Source organism: Geotrypetes seraphini, chromosome 14 (assembly GCF_902459505.1).
Source record: "Geotrypetes seraphini chromosome 14, aGeoSer1.1, whole genome shotgun sequence".
Classification (NCBI taxonomy): domain Eukaryota; kingdom Metazoa; phylum Chordata; class Amphibia; order Gymnophiona; family Dermophiidae; genus Geotrypetes; species Geotrypetes seraphini.
The window spans coordinates 45,716,865-45,741,504 of record NC_047097.1 but is presented as its reverse complement, the minus strand read 5'-3'; the positions used below and the strand labels follow the sequence as shown (position 1 = coordinate 45,741,504).

The 24,640-nt window shown below is 47.0% G+C and overlaps 1 protein-coding gene across 3 annotated transcripts in view; it reads right to left on the bottom strand.

The window, feature by feature from the left end:
• Positions 1-24,640, bottom strand: part of SLTM (SAFB like transcription modulator) — a 362,439-nt gene that overhangs the window by 137,298 nt on the left and 200,501 nt on the right. For all 3 annotated transcript variants that reach the window (XM_033919728.1, XM_033919731.1, XM_033919730.1), the window contains one exon: positions 4,788-4,882. In XM_033919728.1, the coding sequence (XP_033775619.1) occupies positions 4,788-4,882 (95 nt within the window). The remainder of the gene's footprint in view (positions 1-4,787; positions 4,883-24,640) is intronic.

Below are 24,640 nucleotides of genomic sequence, written 5' to 3'. Positions count from 1 at the left end.
GAAGTGACTCCGTTGGAGGGTTAGGCAAATGCATGGTGTCCAGATACTCTTTGGAGTATCGGGAGCCCGTGTCAAGAGTCACATCCAGATCATCCGCCATTTGTCGGAGGAATGATGAGAAAGACAATTGATCCGCCAGCGTCGGTTTGTGAGACGGGCTGGAGGAGGAAGAGGCCTCCGGGTCCATGGACATCGGGGAATGGCAAGGAGAATCGGGTACGGGTGGTTCCTCGTACTCCGGTCCCTCCGGCGGGGATACATCTGAGGAGTATCCCATACGTTGCAGTTTTTTCTGCGGTGACACCTCCGAATGGCGTGAAGAGTGCCAAGATGAGTGTCTGGATCGATGTCCCTCTCGGTGGCGGGACGGAGATCGGGATCGTCTGTGCATCGCATGGTCTCCCGAGGCCCCCAAGTGATGGATAGGGCTGGAAGCGGTGGATCGCAACTGGGGTTGCGATGCAGGTTCTTGCGATGCTACCCAAGTCTGGTAAGGAGTGCGGAAGAACTCTTCCTGACTATGCCCAGGGCTTTGATTATCGATCGGAGGTCTGGACCCATGTTGGCGCGGAGGCGTAATGGGCTCTAATGGCGGCATATCAGTAAGCGAGGCTTGCCGCATGGGCATCGCCGCCCTCCCCCGTTCGTCCTCGTCGGTTGTCGATGTCGAACGGCGTGGGGGAGGGGGCGGACCGCCCCTTTGGACCGGTACCGGGAGGTCACCCTGTATGGCAGCGATGAGCCCGGGTCCGATGGTCTGCATGAGCTCAACGAATTGAGCTTCCAGCATGGACCGTAGCGAAGCCGATAAGGAGGGATCCGCACCGAAAGGGGGTCCTCCTGCACGGTCATCGCGTTCCTTCGAGGTCGAGTGCATCTGCTTGGTAGCTTTCGGCACTTTGATGACCACTGGTGGTACTGTGGAAGGAAGAGGTACCTGAACCGAGGAGACCGGGGCAGGCACCGACGTCGAGCTCGTGGATGGTGTCGGGATGAACGATGCCGGTTTCACCACACTCGATGCAGGTTTCGCACGAACCGGGGAGGTATCAGATGAAGTAGAAGCTGAAGGATCCTTAGCTGCGTCCATCTTGAACATCGACTCCCACAATAGGCAACGCCGTTTGAAAGAGCGTGCCGTAAGGGTAGAGCAAGGCCTGCACGATTTCGGAATGTGGTCAGGACCAAGATACTGTAAACTGCGTCGGTGCGGGTCCGTGAGTGAAATCGCGCGTTGGCACTTGCTGCACTTTTTAAACCCGGTGATTGGCCGGGACATAGGCCGGAAAATCTCCGCTGCGAGGTCGAAGCCCGTAGGCCTAAGCCACGTGGCCGGCCCGTTCGACCCGCCGGAGGAAATAATCTTGTTTTTTTTTTTTACTGAAAAAGAAAGGTACTATTAGAATTAAAAGAAAGCGAAAACGCGGACAAGGAAGGCAAATTTAACTGAATTCAGCTAGCGCATGATGAAGTTGAACTTCTCAGCTCCGCGGAAAGAAAAGAACTGAGGAGACACGCCCGGCTCTCCGGGCGGGAAGGCACCGGCGCATGTGCGGTGCGGGCATCTCGAAACTTTTAAGTTTCTACAAGCAACACGTGCTTGTGAGACGTCCGTATCGGGCTCTGTCTGATGACATCACCCACTAGTGAGAATACCTGCCTGCTTGTCCTGGGATAAAAGATATTACTAGTAGGGAAGATGATGGTTACTTGTTAGGGTCGTTGGGGAGGTCAACTGTAGTTTGCACGGAGGGGGGAGGGTGCGAGGGGGGACAGAAGGCTGTATAGTTTTTTTTTTAATAGCAGGATTTTGATTTCTTTTTGGAATGATTTAAAGTCACTTGCAGTTGACAATAGGTTGGAGATACAGGGGTCCAGCTTCGCTGCCTGCATCGTTAGGAGGCCGTCGTACATCTTCTTTCACTGAGTTCCCTTGAGTGGTGGGTAGGAGAATAGGATCTGGGTTCTTCTTAGTCTGGATGTGCGGTTACGATTTAGACGGTTGTTGAGGTAGGTGGGTGCAGTTCCGTTTATTGCTTTGTATAATAGACAATAAAATTTGAATTGGATTCGAGCTTGTATTGGTAGCCAGTGTGAGCCTGTGTCAATCCATCGGCTTCAATGTATTTGCTTATGCCGATGACATTCAACTATTACATCCTATACCAATAACCCTTTGGACATACCATCAATTAATATGAAACTTGAAAAAATATATCAATGGCTGAATAATAATAGACTAGCACTGAATATCAATAAATCAAATGTTATGCTTTTTCCCTGGAAGGATAACTTAAAACTTAACCTTCCGATTACTATCAAGGGTCTTCCGTTACAAGAAGTATATAACATTAAAATTCTTGGAGTTATTTTTGATCAAACTCTCTTTTCATGACCACATCAGTAGTATTGTTAAATCTTCTTTTTTTAGGCTTCGACATATTCGTTCTGTTTCTCAATTTCTTTGTGCTAATTCTCTTAATATCCTTATCCACTCTCTCGTTATTTCCAAAATAGACTATTGTAATGCTCTGTACAACAGAATAGCTCAAAAGGAAATCAAACGTCTACAGATCATTCAAAATACGTCCATTAAACTCATTTTTAAAGCTAAGAAGTTCGACCACGTAACACCCCTTCTTAAGGAAGCCCACTGGCTTCCAGTTGCACATCGGGTAATATATAAACTATGTTTGCTTACATTTAAATCTCTTCTTTCTAAAACTCCGGCTTTTATTTACAAGTTATTAATCCCTTACACCTCCAATAGAACATTAAGATACGCTGAACAGCATTTGCTAACGATTCCTTCTCTTAAAATTATAAATACTCGACGACAGTTGATCTTTTCAGTTACAGCTCCCCAAACCTGGAATTCTCTCCCTAGCCATTTAAGGGAAGAAACCAATATAGAAAAATTTAAAGGTAAACTGAAGAGTTTTCTCTTTAAAGATGCCTTTATAAATTAATCATTTAGTCTTTGAACCAATTTCATTTTTTCTTTCTATAATTTTATTGAAGTAATCTTTTTTTTTTCTTCTCCCCTTTCCTTATGTGTCCCCCTTATTTGTTTCTTTAACTTTTATATAAATTGTAATTCTTACCCATCTCCTCCCTTATGTTTCTAGTCTTATCAAATTTGTCAATAATCTTGTTAGTCTTATTTATTGTATTATCCCCCTTACATTGTAATTTTATTAACATGTACATCGCTTAGAATTTAGATTAAGCGATTAATCAAATTATTATTAAAACTTGAAACTTGAGTCTAGGTAGGCATTAGTGATATGGTCAAATTTTCTGAGTGAATAGATCAGCCTGAGGGCTGTGTTTTTAAAGGTCTGTAGTTGGTTTATCAAGTTTTTGGGGCATGGAAGGTAGAGGATATTGCAGTAGTGATCTTTTTCGAAAAATTTTGGTATTCCAGGTCGTGCAAGTGCAAGGCCGGAGGGTTAGGACATTGATGGGAAGATAGGACTTCGATGAGAAACCTAGGGGGCAAGGGGGCCCCTTCTGGTGATTAAGGCAGGTCATGACCTGTTAGGCCGCCGCGGGGGCGGACTGCTGGGAGGAATGGACCTCTGGTCTGACCCGGCAGAGGCACTGCTTAAAAAAAAGAAGGTTGCGCATGGTGAAAAATGCTTTTTGAGTGGTTTTGTTGATTTGTATCTGCATTGTGCAGCATCTATCTATTGATACTCCAAGGATTTTGAAAGAGGGCTGTATGGGATATTTGGTGACGTTTACTGCTAGTTCTGTTATGGATGGGGTTTTGTCCTTTTCAAGTAGTAGAAATTGTTTTGTCCAAGTTCAGTTTCAGTTTGTGGTCTAGCATCCATTCTTCCACTGCTTCCAGTGTTGTTCTTAGGTTGCCTAATGAGGTGGGGTCTTGGGTGTCGAAGGGGAGGAGTATGGTTATATCATCTGCGTAGCTGAAGGATGTTACGTTTAGGGTATCTAGAGTGATGCCAAGGGAGGATATGAAGAGGTTGACGAGCATAGGGGGTCCGATTTGTGGTCGTTTGACTTGACTCTGTAGGTTCTTGTTTTTAAGAATCCTTGGAACCAGTTGTATACTGCTCCCGAGATCTCTATGGCGTATAGTATCTGGAGAAGTATGGTGTGGTCTACCAGGTCGAATGCCGCTGAGAGAGAGATTGAGTTGAATTAGCAACATTCTTCCTCCTTTACTAAGGTGCTGTATGGCTGTGTCTAGTCGTGTTGCTAATAATGTCTCTGTACTATAGCTGGATCTGAATCCTGACTGAGAGGGGTGAAGTATGTTATGGTCTTCTAGGTAGTTGGTGAAGTATTGTGCTACTTGTCCTTCTATTAATTTAGCATATTGAGGCGATGGGTCTGTAGTTAGAGGGGGTATCTATTGGGCCTTTGAGATCTTTCAATAGAGGGGTGATTATAATCTCACCTAGTTCAAGTGGGAATTGGCCTTCCGTGAATGTGGTTTGAATCCAAAATACTGCGAATGACTGAGTCTGCAATTCGAGGGCTTCTACTGTACAAGAAATTACTTAGCATAAAGCACACATTTCTTCCTTTCATTATACTTTAGCTCTTAAAAATAAATATTTCCCTCTCCTCCCAACTGGGTGAGGACTCCATTTGTTAATGATGAAATGGTTTAACTGTACTTGCAGTATACTGGTTAATGTACAGGGAGAAAACAGCATACTTAATTGCTAGAACTTTTGAAATATCTAAAAGACACCAAGCAGGATGATATTATACATACATGACCAAGTTAACTAGCACAAAATAGTGCAACTTACTCTGTCAAATCTGCCCCTTCTCATTGGTGGTCTCATGTAAAATGGGTCTCCTCTTGTTTGGTCTATGACAACCATCTGCCCAGGGCTTTTCCCACCTAAAAAGAAAAACCCAACATCTATAACTACACACAAAAACTTAAATTATACCAGCAATCACATGTGGCACATACAAATGTAAAATCACAACAAAAGTTTCGCATATATACTCAGGTCCAGTATTTCTAGCTTCAAGCCAATTTTCAACTGAGTACAACTGAGCAGCAACATAAATAACAAATGAAAGTCACTGCAACTGCTGTACGGACAAGAAAATGACACAGGGAAAAATTTGTCCTCGCCCCATAAGATCAGTTCCCGTTCTGTCCCTGCAAACCATCTGATCCCATCCGCACAAACCATCTCCCTTCTGTGTTCCTATTTTCCCATTTCTAATATATCTCCTCTGTATCTGTATTAGAGAATGACACGGTGACAAAATTCATCACCGTTCCCGTCCCTGCGGGAAATAATCCCATGTAATTTTCTAGTGTCTATTTCAACCTCAGTCCTTCTACACCAGCATTCTTCAAAGCAAAGCTTGCGGGTCAGTGGTTGTGGCCATTCATACTCTGATTCTTCCCTCTTTCCTTAAAGAATGATATGAAGATGGTTTCCCACGGTTATCCGCGAGGACGGGAACGGTGATTAATTTTGTCATCGTGTCATTCTCTAATCTGTATACTCCCTCTTGTGGCCGGCATTGCCCCCAGTGTCCATATACCATCTACATGTATCTCCCCTTTATGTCACTGTCCCTATGCCCCCCATGCACATAATTTCCCCTCTGTTACCTTCCTGTGTCCAGATTTACCCTCTCTTACTCTTCCACATCAATGTGTGTCTCTCCTCTCCAACCCCATCTAGCTTCTTTCCCTCTTTCTCCCCCCTGCTTCCAGTATCTGGCTCACCTGCCTGTCCTCCCCTTTCTCTTTCTTGCTGTGGGTTCAATATTTGTCTCCCTCTTCGTCCCCTTGGCCCAACATCTTTCCCTTTCACTCCTTCCTTCCTACTGAGAGGAAACATGCGCAGTCATAGATTGTGCAGTCCATCAGCCCCCTCTCGCCACATCCTTCCACCTCCCTCCCTTTCCCTCACCTTATGTGGCGAACTTAATTTTTCTTCCCCTAGCGGAACGCTTTCAACAAGTCGCATGCAGTTGCTTGAGTTGACTCTTTTCCTCTGACGCAACTTCTGGTTTCCAGTTGTGGTCCCTTACTTCACTGCGGAGACAAGACCATTCACCGCTCCACAGGGCGGTGAATGGCCTGTCTCCGTCCCCAAAGCAACCACTATTTTTTTCTCTCCCCATTTCAACGGTATATCCGCAGCTAACAGCCACAGTGTCATTCTCTAGTACAGACCAAAACAGTTGGCATGATCTGCTATATTCCAGTTTCATATAAATTGCATGGCCCCTTTGACAGGTGGTGTGTATTTTTGCAAAGAGTAAAAATGAACAATGAGACTTAAGACAGGGCCTATTTATAAAAATAAAAAAAAAAGAGAAAGTTCTCCATAAAAGCTGTTCACAGTACCAATCTAGCTTCATCTTTTCTCTGGGAAAATGAAACAAGAAATCTTTGGTCACTATGGTCACTTTTGTGAAATAAAAAAAAATAAAAGTATAAGTAAGCCCCAATAAATGGGCACCTTTTCTCACACATACACTCTTTTTTTGCCGTTAGTCCCAGGAGGAGTCAATATGCTAGGTGTTCAATCCCTTCCCGCAATCCGGGAGTTGCAGAAATCCAAACACTTTCAGAGCACATGCTCCTCCCACCTCAGAGCGTTAAAGCCTCCTGTAGTTATATCCCAAAGCAAAGCAACATACCTGAACAAATCCAAGACAAGGAAGGGGGTACTGAGAAAGCTCCCCAGCAATTTGTGAACTGGTCTGTTCTGCAAAACGTGAAAACAAGCAATAAACAGGAACAAAGACAACACCGCACTGAAAAATATTGCAAAACACTGTAGAACTAACTTGTGTGCAACGAGCACCCACATATGAAAGCCTTCAGTAACGCATACTCACAGAAGTGGAAAACATCTCACAGGATCTGTCAACGGGCTGGAAGGAGAATAAGCGAGGCAGAAAGCAGACAATGCAGACCAAGTGAGAAGGCGGGCCATACTGAATCTTCCAGAGACTAACAGAAAGAAGATTATCAAAGGTTAGAATATTTCATTCTGTTACATCCTTTCTGGATTCAATACACTAGGTGACGTACCAAAGCAATGGTAGCGTCTACAGGGGGACAGAACCTGCCAACAACACAGAGGTCCCAAAAGTGGCATCAGAGTGAGCCGACATCTACCTGGAAAAAAACAAGTAAAGGTAGGAAGAGAGGACCAAGTAGCCACCCTGCAATTTTCATCTGGTGAAAACACAGAAGACTCTGCCCACAAAGCAGCAAAACTTCTAGTGGAATGAGCCTAAAGGAAAGCCAGTGGCAGCTTGCTGCAGGTGACATAAGCCATGAAAACAACCATATGAATCCATCGGGCGATCGAAGCCATAGATGCCAGCTAACTACGCTGAGGTGGATCAGTCTGGACAAAGAGGAGAACAGATATCTGAAAATCATTAGTCCCTCTCCAAAAGTGGAGCAAAACTCTCGATATCCAACTTGTGTTAAGATCTGATCCCTTCGCTCTGAGGCTGTGGAATGAAACGCAGGCAAACAAACCTCCTGGGCGACATGGAAAGCAAAAACTTTTTGTCGTAGAAAGGAAGGTACAGTACGGAGAACTCCGGCATCTGTAATACGGAGAAAGGGTCCCACATGAAAGAGCTTGAAGCTCTGAAATACACCATGCTGAGACAAAGGTGGCCAGGCAGTCTGTGAGCGTCAGATCCCAGAAGAGTAGCAGCCTTCAGTAGCTCAAATGGGGGCATCACAAGGCCCTGCAGAACAAATAGTAAGATTTCACGAAGGGAAAGGAGGACACAAGGAAGGCCGCAAACGAAGCGCCCCTCTCAGAAACCTAGTCACATTCAGATACGCAGGAAGCTAACTAGAACCCCTTCGTGCCCTGAAGTAGCATCTGTCCTAAGAGTTAACCACTCTAAGATCAGAAGATGCTTGCCCTGGTGGAGAGCCTCCTCCCAAAGCCATCAGCACAGAGTTCTGCATGCTGGCTCAGTCCAGGGGAGCATCATCTGAAATGGATGATGGAGACCACAGAAAAAGAGACTCTTAGAGAGCACATGTGAGTACTAGCCCAGAGGACCGCCTCCAAAGGAGGCTGTCATGGACCCTAGCACCTGCAAATAATGCCAGGGCATGGAAGCAAGAAAGTTCAGGAAATCTCTGTTCTGCTACTGAAGTGCTGGACTGTATGACTTGGGAAGAAACGCCAAGGTCCAAGATGGTGTCAATTGGTTTTATTGAAATTGGCAATCCAACTCAAGCACTGTCTCCACCATATGGGCGCACTAAGTCGAGACGGAGCCCGAAACAACCCGACATCCAAGAAAGAATGGACCTGGACACCCTGCCTGAGGAGAAAAACTGCTACAAGTACCATCACCTTGGTGCAAGTGTGGGAGATGTTGCAAGTCCAAAGGGAAGAGCCGTGGACTAGAAATGCTGTTGCAGGAACATGAGATACTCTGGAAATAGTGGAATATGGAGGGAAGCATCAGAGATCCAAGGACACTAGAAACTGCGCAAGAGACACAGCAGCAATGACTGTAAACATGGTTTCCATTTGGAAATAAAGAATCTGCAGGAAGCGATCGATTTGACTTTGGATCCAGAACAGGTCTCTACTCCTGAGCTGTATTTTCTGGCTGACTTGCTGGTGAGTACAGAAACAAATCCGAAGTAAGGCAAAATAAATCTCTTCTGCCCCTCCTAAATGATGTCCAGCACCCATATATATCCAAGGAAAAGCAAGTTCACGCCTGGTAAAACTGAGCAAGGTAGACCTCTGAAGGACTGTTTAGGAGCAGTAGCTGCCTGGGATGTGGATGCCTGAGGACACCTGGAATTGGAAGAATTTATCACAGAGACTGTTTCCTGGGAATCTCTCTGGGAGGGAGATCAAGGATCTGTCAAAGAGGGACAAAAATTACTACCGTCCCCATCTAAAGTCCAGCATGATTTGTGCATAGGGAGAGACTTAAGGCAGTGATCAACACTGACCATGAGGTCATCCAGACCTTTCCAAAAAAGAAGCTAACCCTTGAAAGGAAGTATGCTTAAAGTAAACTTGGAAGCAGTAGCCCCAGCCCAAAGACTGCTGGCATGATCCAAAGAGGCTGGCATGCAAACAAAGCATATGCGATAAGAAATTGAATGATGTCAAAAAGGGTGTCCACCTCAATCCACACCACCCAGCACTAGCTGAGGAAAGGTATCCATTTCCACAGAGGGCACCCTGCACAATCTCGAGCGACAGGCACACGCTACAAAAGGAGGCTGCCCAACACCTTCATACCTGAAAAAGTCACTTCAAAAAGGTGTTTTTTTATATTTAAATATATTATCCTCTCTGTGATCCTGGGAGACTTCAAACATTACTCATCCATAACTAGGGAAGTCCATGCGCCAAGTATTCTAATATCACAGCGAAATCCAACATAGGTTGCTCAAAACTGCTGAAAAGCAGGAGCCAGCAGATAAAAGCTTAGACATAGCTTGAGAGAGAGCCAAAAAGGCAACCTGGGCATCATATTGTTCTGGAACCAGGCAAAGGAGCTATTGATGGAACGGGGGGAGAGAAGAAAGGGACAACACATAAGAACGGACCGGACACTGACATGAAATGGAAGGGTTTATGTCTTTGATAATCTTCTTTCTTTCTGTTAGTCCCTGTAGTATTTCATATACTAGGGTGTTGGGGGTGGATTGTCAACTTCAGGAAGAGCAACCTGACGCCTTTCCAGTCCAGGGAGTATTTCGGTATTCTCTTCTACACCAGACAAAGTCGTCGTGTGTTGCAGAAATACAACACTTTTCTGAGCAAACGCTCCACCCCCTTAAGCCCGAGAGCTAGCAAGTTTCCAAGTTTATTATGTATTTGAGTAATCGTTTATATCGACTTCTAAGCGTTGAACAAAAGATAAAAATATTGGGTTACAATAATCAATGGGAAACAAATTATATAAATATGACTGACAAGACAAAATTAATTGATACAGAAGGAAGGGATAGGTGCAGAAATACAATTTAAAAAATAGTAAAGAAGACTTATAAGGGAAAAAACGTTAGGGAAGGGAAGAGCAATAAGTATCAAAGAATTTAGAAACCAGGGGTCAATCAAAGCACCTGATATAAACCTAATGCCTTGTTAGTGAACCAAATATAGTTTTATTAGTTGTCAAATGCATCTTTAAAAAGAAAGCATTTTAGATTGCTCTTAAATTTATCCAAATTCAGTTCGTCTCGCAAGTGAATTGGGAGTAGATTCCATATTTGGGGGCAGTAACGGAAAAAATAGTTTGTCGCCGTGTATTAATAGTTTTTAGGGAAGGAACAGTCAGGAGATGCTGATCAGTGGATTTAAGAAATCTAAGGGAAGAGTAGGGAATCAATAATCTATGAATAAAAGCAGGTGCTTTATAAAGAAGGGATTTGAAAGTCAGTAGACATAATTTGTAAGTTATACGGTGAGCAACTGGAAGCCAATGCGCTTCCTTGAGTAAAGGAGTCACGTGATCAAATTTTTTAGCATTCCTTATAAGTATGATTGAGGTGTACCTGAACAAATTGATGACAAGGGGGTAAAGGGAAAGGTCCCCTGACATAAACACACAGGAACTTGGTTGCTCTGCAAAACATGAAGTAATAAACAGGCAAAAATGCGACTCAGAAAAACATTGAGGAACAATGTAGAACTAACCTGCTGTGTACAACAAGCACACCAAGAAGAGACCTTTGGTAATGTGCACACATGAAACTAACCACAGGATCTGGCTGGAAAATCTTTAAGCCTGTAAGAAGAATAACCAAGGCACAAAAGCAGGCTATTTCAAACCACTGAATGCATACAGAGATGGCGAGTCGTATGGAATCCTACAGGAACTAGCAAAAAGATGATTACGAAGGTATAAACCTAATCTGCCATTCTGTTTCATCCCTTCTGGATGCCATACGCTAGGAGATGTACCAAAGTAATGGTAATAGCTAGGGAAGGACAGAAAAGACTGCCCTCAACACCACAATCCCAAGAACGAGCAGCCACATCCACTTGGTAAAACCGGGTAAAAATATTAAGAAGATGAATCGTGCAAGACTCCATCCACAACGTAGCCATACTTCTACCGTGTTTCCCCCCAAATAAAAACTGTCATTAATTTTTGGCCCCAAAAATGCACTAGGTCTTATTTTCTTCATGTACAATGGTCCTCTCCTCTACCCCAATTCTTCTTCTTTCCTTTCTCTCCCCCACAAGTGCACAACTTTCTATCCCTCCCTCTCATTCCCTTTTGCAGCAGAACCCTTGCCCAGCTTCCATCATCCCTGTGCAGCAGAACCCTTGCCCAGCTTCCATCCCCCCTGTGCAGCAGAACCCTTGCCCAGTTTTCATCTCCCCTGTGCAGCAGAACCCTTGCCCAGCTTCCAGCCCTCTGTTCAACAGAGCCCTTGCCCAGCTTCCAGCCCTCTGTGCAACAGAACCCTTGCCCAGCTTCTAGCCCTCCCTTCCATGCAGCTGCAGTAGAACCATTGAGCAGCCCCTTCACCATCCCATCTTCCCTCACATCCAAAACAGGCTGCTTCGTGGCCGTCTCCCACTGAGGCCTTCCCTGCGCTGCGTTGCTGATGACATCAGTGATGCGGCAACAGGAGAAGGCCCCGAAGCAGTCTGTTTAGAGTAATTCAGATGCTACTCTGTTAAGGGAGGTAGTAGGTCAGAGTTTCAGCGGGATTTGGACGGTAGGGAGAGATGGAAAGATGGGAGTCAGCGGAGGTTCGGCTGTGCAGGAAGGAGGAGGAGGAAGTGCTGCTGCCAGCGAATCCAGGGACTAGGGCTTATTTTTGGGGTAGAGTTTATATTAAGACCTACCCTGAAAATAAGCCCTAGCATGATTTTCAGGGTAAGTATTATTTTCAAAGAAACATGGTAGTTGAGTGGGATTTAAGCAAAATTGACAGTTGTTTGCCACACGCAATGTAAGTTGGGGAAATGGCCATTTGAATCCATTGAGCGATCGAAGACTTGGACGAAGACCAACCATGGCGAGGTGCAGCAGTCAGAACAAAGATGATCAGAAAGCCTGAAATCATTACTCCTCTACAAACAGTGGAGCAAAACTCTGGACATCCAACTTGCGTAAGATCTGATCTTTGCGCTCTGAACATGAGAGATGAAAAGCAGGAAACCAAACTTCCTGCTTGACATGAAAGGCTGATACCACCTTTGGCCAAAAGGAAGGTACAGAACGAAGAACACCTGCGTCTGTAATACAAAAAGGTTACCTGCATGAAAGAGCCTGAAGCTCCGATATAGCAGTTACTTACCATAACAGGTGTTATCCAGGGACAGCAGGCAGATATTCTCACTGATGGGTGATGTCACCGGCGGAGCCCAGGCACAGACACTTGAAAAGTGAATCGCAACTTCAATTTTTAGAAAGTTCGCGATCATTCCGAACCATGCATGAGCGAGTACCTTCCCACCTGACATAGGCACGCGGTCCCTCAGTTCAGATAAGCCAGCTAATAAGCTAACCAGGGGAGGAATATCTGCCTGCTGTCTCTGGATAACACTTGTTACAGTAAGTAACTGTGCTTTATCCCAGGACAAGCAGGCAGCATATTCTCACACATGGGTGACCTCCAAGTTAACTAGAATGGGATGGTGGGAAAGTTGGCCTTTAAGAAAATTTTGCAAAATTTACTGGCCGAAATGTCCATCCTGCCTGGAAAAAAACTTTCCAGGCAGTAATGAGAGGAATGTATGAACGGAGGACCAGGTGGCAGTTTTACAGATTTCCTCAGTAGGACTAGATCTAAGGAAAGCTACAGAAGCTGCCATAGCTCAGACCTTGTGAGCTGTGACACGACTCTCCAGTTGGAAAGCGTTCTCTTGGAAACAGGATGCCCCAATTTGGTACGATCAAATGAGATGAACAGGTTGGGGAGATGTTCTGTGTAGTTTTGACCTGTTGATATAGTAGGCCAAAACACGTTTACAGTCCAGAGTGTGAAGCACTGTTTCTTCTGCATGAAAATGGGGCTTAGGAAAGAAAACTGGAAGGACAATCAATTGATTGAGATGAAAATCAGTAACAACTTTCGGTAGAAACTTTAGATGGGTACGCAGAACCACTTTGTCATGGTGGAAAACTGTGAAAGGAGGATCTGCCACCAGTGCTTGTAACTCACTGACTCTCCGAGCTGAAGTGAGAGATAAGAAAAACATCTTTCCAGGTAAGAAACTTGAGATGAGCTGTAGCCATTGGTTCAACGGGTGACTTCATCAATCTGGAAAGAACCACATTAAGGTCCCAAACCACTGGAGGAGGTTTAAGAGGTGGTTTTACATTGAAAAATCCCTTCATGAATCTGGAGACCAAAGGATGAGCCGTGAGAGGTTTACCTTCGACTGGAAAATGGAAAGCAGTAATAGTACTGAGATGGACTCTAACAGGCATTTATTTGAGTCCAGAGTTCGAAAGGTGAAGCAAATAATCCAAGACAAGATTAACTGACAAGGAAGCAGGATCATGATGATGCATAAGACACCAGGAAGAAAACAGTCCATTTTTGTTGATAACACTGTTGAGTGGCTGGTTTCCTGGAGACGATGATACTGCGAACAGGCTGAGAGAGATGTAACTCAGCTGAGTTCAGCCCGAAAGATACCAAGCTATCAAGTGTAACGATTGCAGGTTGGGATGAAGAAGAGCTCCTTGATTCTGTGTAAGCGGAAAAGGAAAAATTGGAAGAGGTATGGGCTCCCTGGTGCTGAGTTGAAGTAGAAGGGAGAACCAATGTTGTCTGAGCTACCGAGGCGCTATGAGTATCATGGTGGCTGACTCCTGTCTGAGTTTGAAAAGAGTTTTAAGATGAGGAGTGGGAGGAAATGCATACAGAAACATTTGCATCCAATCCAGTAAAACACATCTGCATCCAGACGGTGAGGTGAGTAACGTCTGGAGCAGAACTGGGGCAACCTATGATTGTGGGGAGCTGCAAACAAGTCCACTTGCGGAGTGCCCCATTGTGTGAAAATGGACTGGAGAGCAGCTGTCGAGCTGAGAGTGCATTCGTGAGGCTGAAGAATTCTGCTGAGATTGTCTGCCAAGAAATTCTGCTCGCCTTGAATGTAGACTGCCATCAGGAAAAGGTTGCGGGCAGTCGCCCAAATCCAGATCTTTTGAGCCTCCTGACAGTGGAAGAGAGCCCGTGCTTCCTTGCTTATGTAGTACACATTGCTACTTGATTGTCCGTGCAAAGGAGGACTTGATTGCTCAGAAGATATTGAAAAGCTTTCAGTGCATAGTACATTGCGCCGAGTTAGAGCAAATTGATATGAAATTTGTGCTCTGTGGCAGTCCAATGGCCATGTGTTTGAAGACCGTTCATGAGCGTTCCCCCCCCAGGCGTACTGGGAAGCATCCGTCATGAGCATCTTTTGATGAGAAGGTAAGTGGAAAAGCAGACCGCTGGATAGACTGGAGGAGGTCATACACCAGTGGAGCGACTATTGAAGAGATGAGTTTACAGAGATATGCTGTCGCCTGAGACCACTGAGAAGGGCCCACTGAGGAGTGCGAAGATGCAGCCTAGCAAGTGGTGTCACATGAACTGTGGAGGTCACGTGGCCTTGTAGAACCATCATGCGCCTTGCAGAGATTGTTTGGAGATGAATCACAGCAATTAGGCAATCTGGAGGAAGAAACACCCTCATGAATGCAGTATCGAGAATAGCCCTGATGAACTTGAGACTTTGAGTCGGGTGCAGGGACGACTTGGGGAAATTCATCACAAACCCCAAGATTTGAAGGAAAGAGATGGTATGAGTTGTCACAAGAGCCACCTCCTGAGATGATGAAGCCTTGATCAACCAGTCGTCCAGTTAAGGGAAAACCTGAAGACCATGATAGGGCTGCCGCTATCACAATCAGTCACTTTGTGAAGACCCTGGGAGAAGATGCCAGGCCGAACGGAAGTATCTTGTCCTGATAATGGCATTGATTCACTTGAAAGCAGAGATATTGTCTGCAAGCCAGATGGATTGGTATATGAGTATAGGCTTCCTTGAGATCCAGAGAGCATAGCCATTCGTTCAGAGCCAATAGAAAAGGGCGAGTGAGAGCATTCAGAATTTCTCCTCAACGAGATATTTGTTGAGATCTCCGAGATCCAGAATGGGTCGCAGTCCTCCTGTCTTTTTTGGAACCAAGAAAGAGAGAGAGTAGAATCCTTGGTTGAGTTGAGAGAGAGGAACTTCCTTGATGGCATTGAGAAGGGATTGAACCTCCTGGAGAAGAAGAGAAGACTGTGCAGGGTTTGAAGTAGACTCTTGGAGAATGATCCGGAGGAAGGGTGTGGAAGTGAAGGACTTAACCCTAACGAATGATGTTTAACACCCAGAAATCGGAGGTGATAAGCTCCCAACGATTGATGAAATACTGAAGGCAACCCCTATCGGCTGAGGAAGAGAACATAGAATGGGAACTGTGACTATGCTCAGAAAGAGCACGTCAAAAAAAGCTGTGTAGGTTTTTGTGGAGCAGGCGGTTGTTTGGGTTGACGACACGGTTGTTGCTTCTGACTTCTAGGTGGAGGAGGAGCAGCAGCCTTAGCAGAAACCTTCATTGGTAAGAGGCAGGCTTGAATGGTCGAGGGGATTGAGGCTTCTTTTTAGGTTTCACTAACGTGTCCCATCTGGTCTCATGGGCCGAAAATTTGTGTGGTAGTGTAGGTAGTCACCAAAATGTTCATCACCAAGACAAGGAGCATTGGCCAGATGATCCTGGTAGTTAGCATCTAGGTCAGAGACACGTAAGCACGCAAGATGTCGCATAGCCACCGACATGGCTGCTGCCCAAGAAGTGAGCTCAAACGTGTCATAGGTGGACCTCACCATATACTTGAAGCTGAAAAACAGTGGAGACAAAATTTTGAAGACTTAGCCTTACATGTAGGAATGTATTTCTGGAAAGAAGAAAATTGCTTAACCAGATGCTTTAGATAGCAGGAAAAATAAAAATGTAATTTCCTGCTTGGTTTTCCAACATTGAATTTTGGTAAAGTCTACCGAATTTGTCCATCGTCCGGCCCTCTCTGCCAGGAGGAACAGAAGCATAACATTGGCCCAAGAAGACTTTTTCAAAATGAATTCCACCACTAGTAATTCATGCGGCAGTTGAGGCTTGTCAAAGCCTGGAAGAAGCACCATCTTGTATAGTGACTCCAATTTCTTGGAAGCCACTGGTATGGAAAGAGAAGTCTCTAAATTCTTGAAAAACGTCTCATAAGATAGCATGAAGAGGAAGCTTCAACATGTCTTTTGGGATGCAGGTCTTAATCTAAAGTCTCTAAATATTCTTTGCTGTATTTAGAGTCTGCTTCCAAGGGAATGTCCAAATCCTTGCCCATCTGGCAGAGAAATTTGGAGAAGGAGAGTTTCTCAGGGGAAGAGGACAGAGTTGAAGAGCAGCGAGGTGAACCTGAAGCAGAAGAGTCCTCTTCAGTGGTGGATGGTGGCTCTAGTTCAGAATCTCTCAATAAAATGTTGGGAACGGTGCCGACAGATTGGTGTTGAGGTCTCAGTATGTTTAGATTTATGAGAGGCCTTACCCGGCTGTGCTGGAGTGACCTCTCGAGAAGTTTTGAGTCGAGGAGGAATACTGCTATGATGGTGAAATGCTAGACTCCAATCTCGAAGACATTTCCACCAGTGGAGTATCTTGAGATAGGTGTAATCGGCGCCGTGAGCAGCTCAGACTGGACCCACACTGGGAAAGTCGGTGTCGACAACGGCATAAGGAAGGTCGGCACCAACAATTGAAAATGCTCCCCTAATTCCTCCCTAAGCAAGCTATTTTTTGCTTGAGAGAGAGCACCAGTACCGTTGGCTATTTCGCTGGCACTAACCTGGATCGGAGCCATGTGCTTACGGGACTTTCAAAAGGTCGGCATGACTTGGCTCAACGCAGCTTTGACATGCGCCCCAGAGGGAGAAGGGGAAGGCTTTTTAGCCGGCTTACCCAAAGAGATGGTATACTGCGACACCGGAGTCAGCATTGGTGGATCTTCCGGCGCCGAAGACCTCATTGTCGTTTTGATCGGCGCAGATGATGTTGCTGTTGAAGTGGGCTCACCTTCCATGGTGGCACAGAAGAGCTTTTTCTGCTGCAGAAGACGATTCTTCAAAGTCCTCTTCAGTAAGGAAGAGCAGAGCGTACAAATCTCAGGACAGTGCTCAGGCCCCCCAAACACTGGAGACACCAGCAGTGAGGGTCAGTGACAGATATAGCCAGAACACAGCGACCGCACTTTTCAAAACCCATTGGCGGTCGTGACAGATATAGCCAGAGCACAGCGACCGCACTTTTCAAAACCCATTGGCGGTCGTGACAGATATAGCCAGAGCACAGCGACCGCACTTCGGCGGTCGTGACAGATATAGCCAGAGCACAGACTGACATGAAAAGGAAAAGCTACCTTTGCAAGAAAAGAAAGAACAGGCCACAACATAACCTGCACCCTAGAAAACTCCAGGAAGATAAAGCCTGTAGCTCAGAAACACATCTAGCAGAAGTGATAGCAACCAAGAACACCGCTTTAAAGGTAAGATCCTTCAACGAGCAGGCACCCAAAGGCTCAAAAGATGAGCGCACCAGCACGAGCAAGATCAGATTAAGATCCCAAGAATGAACAGACGGACATATGGGAGGCTTGAGCAATTTGGCCACCCGCAAAAATTGAACAACATCAGGAATGGCAGTCAAACGCTGACCTTTCAACAACCCATGAAAGGCTGACAAGGCTGCAAGCTGAACCTGGAGAGAAGACCGAGCTAGGCCCCTCACCAGGCCATCCTGCAAGAACTCCAAGATGTTAGGCAGGGAAGCGCGAAATGGGACCAATCCACGCACAGCACACCATTCGTCAAATATATGCCAAACCTGCACATAAGCCCGAGAAGTGGAAAGTCTCCAAGACACCAAAAGGGTTATCACTGCCCTGTGTACGAGAGAAAGAGAGAAGAAGAGGAAGAGGAAGGTCTTCAGCATTTGCCTGTGGAAGAAGTTACCAGCTGCCAGGAGTCAGCATCTCCAGCTCCTTCTTGTACCCCAATCGCTGGTTTCAAGGTTGCAGGTTCGGACTGTTTGGGCGTCCTGAGGATGATCTGGCTCCTGCACGGTGATCCAGGAGCTGTCCCAGATCACCGAACAGGAGCCAGATAAGACCACCCTCAGGATGCCCAAACAGTCTGGACCTGCAACCTTGAAACAAACGATTGGGGTACAAGAAGAGGCTGAGACGCTGACTCATGGCAGCTGGTAACTTCCTCCACAGGCAAACTCAGAAGACCTTCCTCTTCCTCTGTCTCTTTCTCTCGTACACAGGGCAGTTTTACATCGACCCCACTAATCACCTTGAGGAACAGATTCCAGCTGTTACAGGAAGGACCTGCCAATGAGATACAGGAAGTTGTCCAGTAGATGATTCCGGAGACAACAGATCAGCTCCCTCCCTAGAAGGGCAGAGTGGTAGTCATTGGGGATTCCCTGCTGAGGGGCACTGAGGGACCAATTTGCAGACCGGATATGCAATCAAGAGAGGTTTGTTGTCTGCCAGGAGCCAGGATCCGAGATGTAACTGCCTGCCTAGACAGACTAATCAAGCCCCATGACAACTTCCCCAAGCTTCTCATCCACGTCGGAACGAACGACACTGCCAGGAACACCACGGAGAGCATATCTGAAGACTTTGGAGCCCTGGATGATAAGCTGAGGAGGATGGAAGCGCAGGTAGTATTCTCCTCGATCCTCCCAGTGAGGGGCAAGGGAAGAGCCAGGGAGGATCGTATCCAGAGGACAAACGATTGGCTGCACGGATGGTGCAGAGAGATGAACTTCGGATTCCTGAACCATGGAGAGGCGCTGCAAGGACTACAGGGACCAAACAGACTCCACCTGACCAGAAGGGGAAAGAACATCTTTGGACACCGACTAGCCCGCCTACTTAGTAGGGCTTTAAACTAGGTAAGTTGGGGGAGGGTAACCACTCACGTGCTGGGCCAAGTAACCAACATGGCGAGGTAAGTTGCCAATCCATTTCAGAGTCCGAGGTAAGTACACATTGCATTTCCGAGTCAGAGGTAAGTACACACATTGTAAACAGTACTATAAGAGTCCAATTAGCTCAAGCAGGAATATCTATACAGAAACATAGAAAACATAAGGTATGGAGGGCTATGTACGTTAATGTCCACAGTTTGGGCAATAAGATTCTGGAATTAGAGACGGAAATGAGGAATACCGACCTAGATGTGGTGGCGATATCCGAGACTTGGTTCACAGACTCCCAAGGGTGGGATATGGTTATACCGGGATACAACTTACTTCGTCGAGACAGAGAGGGCAAAATGGGAGGAGGGGTAGCACTATACACTAAAGAGGACATCAAAGTTACCAAAATCGCAGATGTCAAGTATACCAGGGAATCCCTCTGGGTGAATTTGGCTAGGGGAAAGGACAAATGCCTGTATCTTGGCATAGTATACAGACCAAGCCAAGCTTGTTTTGATTCGTTTTGCCCCTTTTTTTATTTATTTTTCTCTCGTTAGTTTTGGTGGTATACAGACCTCCAAGACAACTGGAGGACATGGATATAGAATTAGTCGACGACAGAGAGAATATCACTTTGCATGGAGACAGTATTGCTAGGAGACTTCAATATGCCTGATGTTGGAACAAACTTTCCACTACGACCAGCAGCAGCAGGAAGCTATTAACCTCTATAAAGGGAGCGAGACTCAGACAAATGGTATTAGAGCCCACTATGGACCGGGCGATACTGGACCCGATACTCACCAATGGAGAAAGTGTCACACAGGTCTCGGTAGGCGATACGTTGGCCTCCAGTGAGCACAACATGATATGGTTCAACCTCACTAAGTCAAACACATCAACCAAGGTCCTCAACTTTAAGGGCACAAACTTCAAAAGCATGGGCGATTTCGTCCATCGGGCATTGCAAAACCAAGCCGAAACTGATAATGTAGAGGTAATGTGGTCAACTCTGAAATCAACCATACACGAAGCAACCAACCGCTACATAAAATCAGTAAGTAAACGGCGAAGAAACAATAGACCACAGTGGTTCTCTGTGGAGATCTCAGACCTCATAAAAAAGAAGAAAAGAGCGTTTATCTTCTACAAACAATCATGGAAGCAAGAATCTAAGGAAGACTATCTGGCCAAGTCTAAAGCAGTCAAAACAGCAGTCAGATAGGCCAAACTCCGAATGGAGGAGAATCTAGCAAAGAACATCAAGAAGGGCGATAAATCCTTCTTCAGGTATATCAGTGACAGAAACTAAGAAACACAGATGGGATAGTAAGCCTTAGGAAACCCGACGGGAACTATGTAGAATCAAACTCCGATAAAGCCAAACTTTTAAATGAATACTTCTGCTCAGTCTTCACTTGCGAGGCGCCGGGATCCAGCCCTCAGCTGCAGACAAAGGAAAGCTTGGAAGACCCGTTTCGTAATTTCGAATTTACGCCCAGCAGTGTCTATTATGAGCTAACAAGACTCAAGGTGAACAAAGCTATGGGACCAGACAAACTACACCCCAAGGTGCTCAGGGAGCTGAGTGACGTCCTGGCGGAACCGTTATCTGCGCTCTTCAATCTGTCCCTAGGTACAGGAAGAGTCCTGTTGGACTGGAAAACAGCTAACGTCATTCCACTCCACAAAAGGGGATGCGAGACGGAGGCTGCGAATTACACACCAGTGAGTCTCACATCGATAGTAAGTAAACTTATGGAAACACTAATCAAACGCCAATTAGATGCAATCCTGAACGAGGAGAATCTACGAGATCCCCATCAACATGGTTTTATGAAGGGAAGGTCCTGCTAATCAAATCTGATCAGCTTCTTCGACTGGGTAACAAGAAAGCTGGATATAGGGGAGTCCCTAGACGTCGTGTACTTGGACTTCAGCAAAGCATTTGATAGCGTCCCACACCGCAGGTTATTGAGCAAGATGAGTTTGATGGGATTAGGTGAAACGTTAACTGCATGGGTTAAGGACTGGCTTAGAGGTAGACTTCAGAGGGTAGTGGTAAACGGTACCCTTTCCGATACGACGGAGGTGATAAGCGGAGTACCGCAGGGCTCGGTCTTGGGCCCGATCCTATTTAACATCTTCGTAAGAGACTTGGCTAAAGGGCTTCGAGGTAAAAAGCACAGTTACTTACCGTAACAGGTGTTATCCAGGGACAGCAGGCAGATATTCTCACATGTGGGTGACGTCATCTACGGAGCCCCAACGCGGACAGCTTTTCAAGCAAACTTGATTGAAGTTTCAAGCTTGCTATGCTGCACCACGCATGTGCATGCCTTCTCCCTCCACTAGAGGGCGCATCCCCACCTCGTGGTCCTCAGTTCCATAGCCAGCAAAGAAGCCATCCCCGGGGAGGAGGGCGGTTTGTGAGAATATCTGCCTGCTGTCCCTGGATAACACCTGTTACGGTAAGTAACTGTGCTTTATCCCAGGACAAGAAGGCAGCATATTCTCACATGTGGGTGACCTCCAAACCAACCAAAAAGGGCAGGTGGGAGGATGGCAATTTTAGGAAAACAGGTTACGTAAAACCGACTGGCCAAACCGGCCGTCGCTTCTGGACAACGTATCCAGACAGTAATGAGAGGTGAAAGTATGAACCGAAGACCAAGTGGCAGCCTTACAGATGTCCTCAACAGGTGTAGACCGGAGGAAAGCAACAGAAGCTGCCATAGCCCGGACCTTATGCCCCGTGACTCGACCATGGAGCGTGAGACCAGCCTGAGCGTAGCAAAAAGAAATACAAGCAGCCAACCAGTTGGACAAGGTGTGCTTGGAAACAGGACGTCCCAACCGATTAGGGTCGAAGGACAAAAACAATTGCGGAACCCTCCGATGAGACGAAGTGCGTAGAAGATAAAAAGCCAACGCCCTCTTACAGTCAAGCGTATGAAGCGCCACCTCGCCAGGGTGAGAGTGGGGCTTCGGAAAAAACACCGGAAGGACAATGGACTGATTGAGGTGGGAATCAGACACAACCTTAGGCAAAAACTTAGGATGGGTGCGGAGAACCACCTTGTCATGATGGAACACAGTAAAGGGTGGGTCCGCAACCAAAGCCTGCAGCTCACTAATCCGTCAAGCGGAAGTGAGTGCAAGCAGAAAATTCACCTTCCAATAAGGAACTTGAGATGAGATTTGTCCATAGGCTCAAACGGAGGTTTCATCAGTTGAGCCAGAACCACGTTAAGATCCCAAGCCACAGGAGGAGGCTTAACCGGAGGATGAACGTTCAAAAGACCCCTCATAAAACGAGTAACCAGAGGATGAAGAGAGAGAGACCTTCCCTCTAAATGCCGATGGAAAGCAGCAATAGCACTGAGATGCACCCGAATGGAAGTCATCTTCAGACCAGACTGAGATAAATGAAGCAAATATTCCAGGACCGAAGCCACCGGAACAGAGCACGAATCCAGAGGACGCGAGGAACACCAGGATGAAAATCTGGTCCACTTCTGGGAATAGCAAAGCCGAGTCGAGACCTTGCGCGAAGCTTCCAAAATCTTCCTGACAGACTGAGAAACAGGAACCGAAGTCAAGGGGAAAGGAACCAAGCTGTCAGATGTAAGGACTGAAGATTGGGATGCAACAACGAACCCCGACTCTGAGACAGCAGAGAGGGAAAAATAGGCAGAAGCAGAGGCTCCCTGACACTGAGTTGGAGGAGCAGGGAGAACCAGGGTTGACGAGGCCAATGAGGCGCAATGAGAATCATAGTGGCTCTGGTCGATTTGAGATGTACCAACGTTCTCAAGATCAGAGGGAAAAGAGGAAATGCATAAAGGAACCTCCCCCCCCCCCAGTCGAGAAGAAAGGCATCGGCCTTGAGATGATCCGGGGAGTACATTCGAGAACAATAGAGAGGGAGCTTGAAAGTCTCCGGAGAGGCAAACAGATCCACCTGAGGAGTCCCCCAACGGTCGAAGATCTCGTGCAGGACTCTTGAGTTGAGCGACCATTCGTGCGGCTGCAGAAGGCGACTGAGTTTGTCCGCCAGACAGTTCCGCTCTCCCTGAATATAAACCGCCCGAAGGAAGCTGTTCTGAGAGACTGCCCACTCCCAAAGGCGAAGGGCCTCCTGGCACAGAGACCAAGAGCCTGTCCCTCCTTGCTTGTTTATATAGTACATTGCCACCTGGTTGTCCGTCCGCACTAGGACTATCTGATCGTGCAGCAGGTGGCAGAAAGCTCGAGCAGCCAGAAAGACGGTCCTCCGCCGACCACAGGCCCTGAGTCCGCAGACCGTCGAGATGAGCCCCCCAAGCGTACTCCGAAGAGTCCGTGGTCAGGACCTTGCAATGCGGAGGGGTGAGAAAGAGCAAAGCCCTGGAAAGATTGAAAGAGTCAGTCCACCAACGGAGCGAGCGTCGCAAGGAGGGAGTCACTGTCACAGGGGAGGAGACCGGGTCCAGGTCCTGACGCCATTGTGAGGCCAACGTCCACTGAGGAAGCCTCAGGTGCAAGCGGGCAAACGGCGTGACATGAACTGTTGAGGCCATGTGGCCCAGCAGAATCATCAGGCGCTGCGCCGATACTGAGGGCAGCAGCGATACCTGTCGATTGAGGCGGAGAAGAGCCTCCAACCGCGGAGGAGGGAGGAACGAACGGAGGCGAACCGTGTCCAGCACGGCCCCGATGAACTGAAGGGATTGAGCAGGGCACAATTGAGACTTGGGAAAGTTCACTTCGAACCCCAGACGCTGAAGGAAGATGATAGTCTGTCGGGTCGCTAAGATAACCCCCCAATCGTCCAGGTAGGGAAAGACCTGCAGACCCTGGGAGCGCAGGGCCGCCACAACGACCACCATACACTTCGTGAAGACTCGAGGGGACGAAGCCAAGCCAAAGGGGAGGACCCGGTATTGAATATGCAACTCCCCCACCTGGAACCATAGAAACTTGCGGAAGGCGGGGTGCACCGGAACATGCACCTTTAAGTCCTTCATGCACCTTCCTTTAAGTCCAGGGAGCACATCCAGTCCCTTTCGTCCAGCAGCGGGTACAGGACTGGAAGAGATAGCACACGGAACTTCTCCCGGACAAGGAAGATGTTGAGCATCTGGAGGTCCAAAATGGGGCGCAAGTCCCCGGTCTTTTTCGGGACCAGAAAATAACGGGAGTAAAAACCCAAACCCCGCTGGTCGGGGGGCACCCGCTCTACAGCCCGAAGACCCAGGCTTCCGAGAGGAGAAGGGGAAGTTGTGCCCGGTTGGAAGGACACTCGCCGGGCAGACTATCCGGCGGGAATTCTCTGAAGTTGAGGGAGTAACCCTCCGAGACGACTCGGAGAACCCAAGCATAGAAGGTGATAGGAGTCCAGGCAGGGTGGAATGCCCTCAACCGACCCCCGATGGGTAGCTGGGTCGACGATAGCGCGGAGGGGGCCCACCCCCATCCGCTCAGAGCGTCAAAAAGACGGCGCCGGATTAGACGCCCCTTGCGCCTGAGGCTTCTGTTGCTGAGCCCTGGCCTGCTGAGGGGGGTCGCCTGGGCGGGGATCTGGAGAAAGCCGGCGTGGACTTCTGCAGATAGCGCCTCGGTGGAGGACGGTACG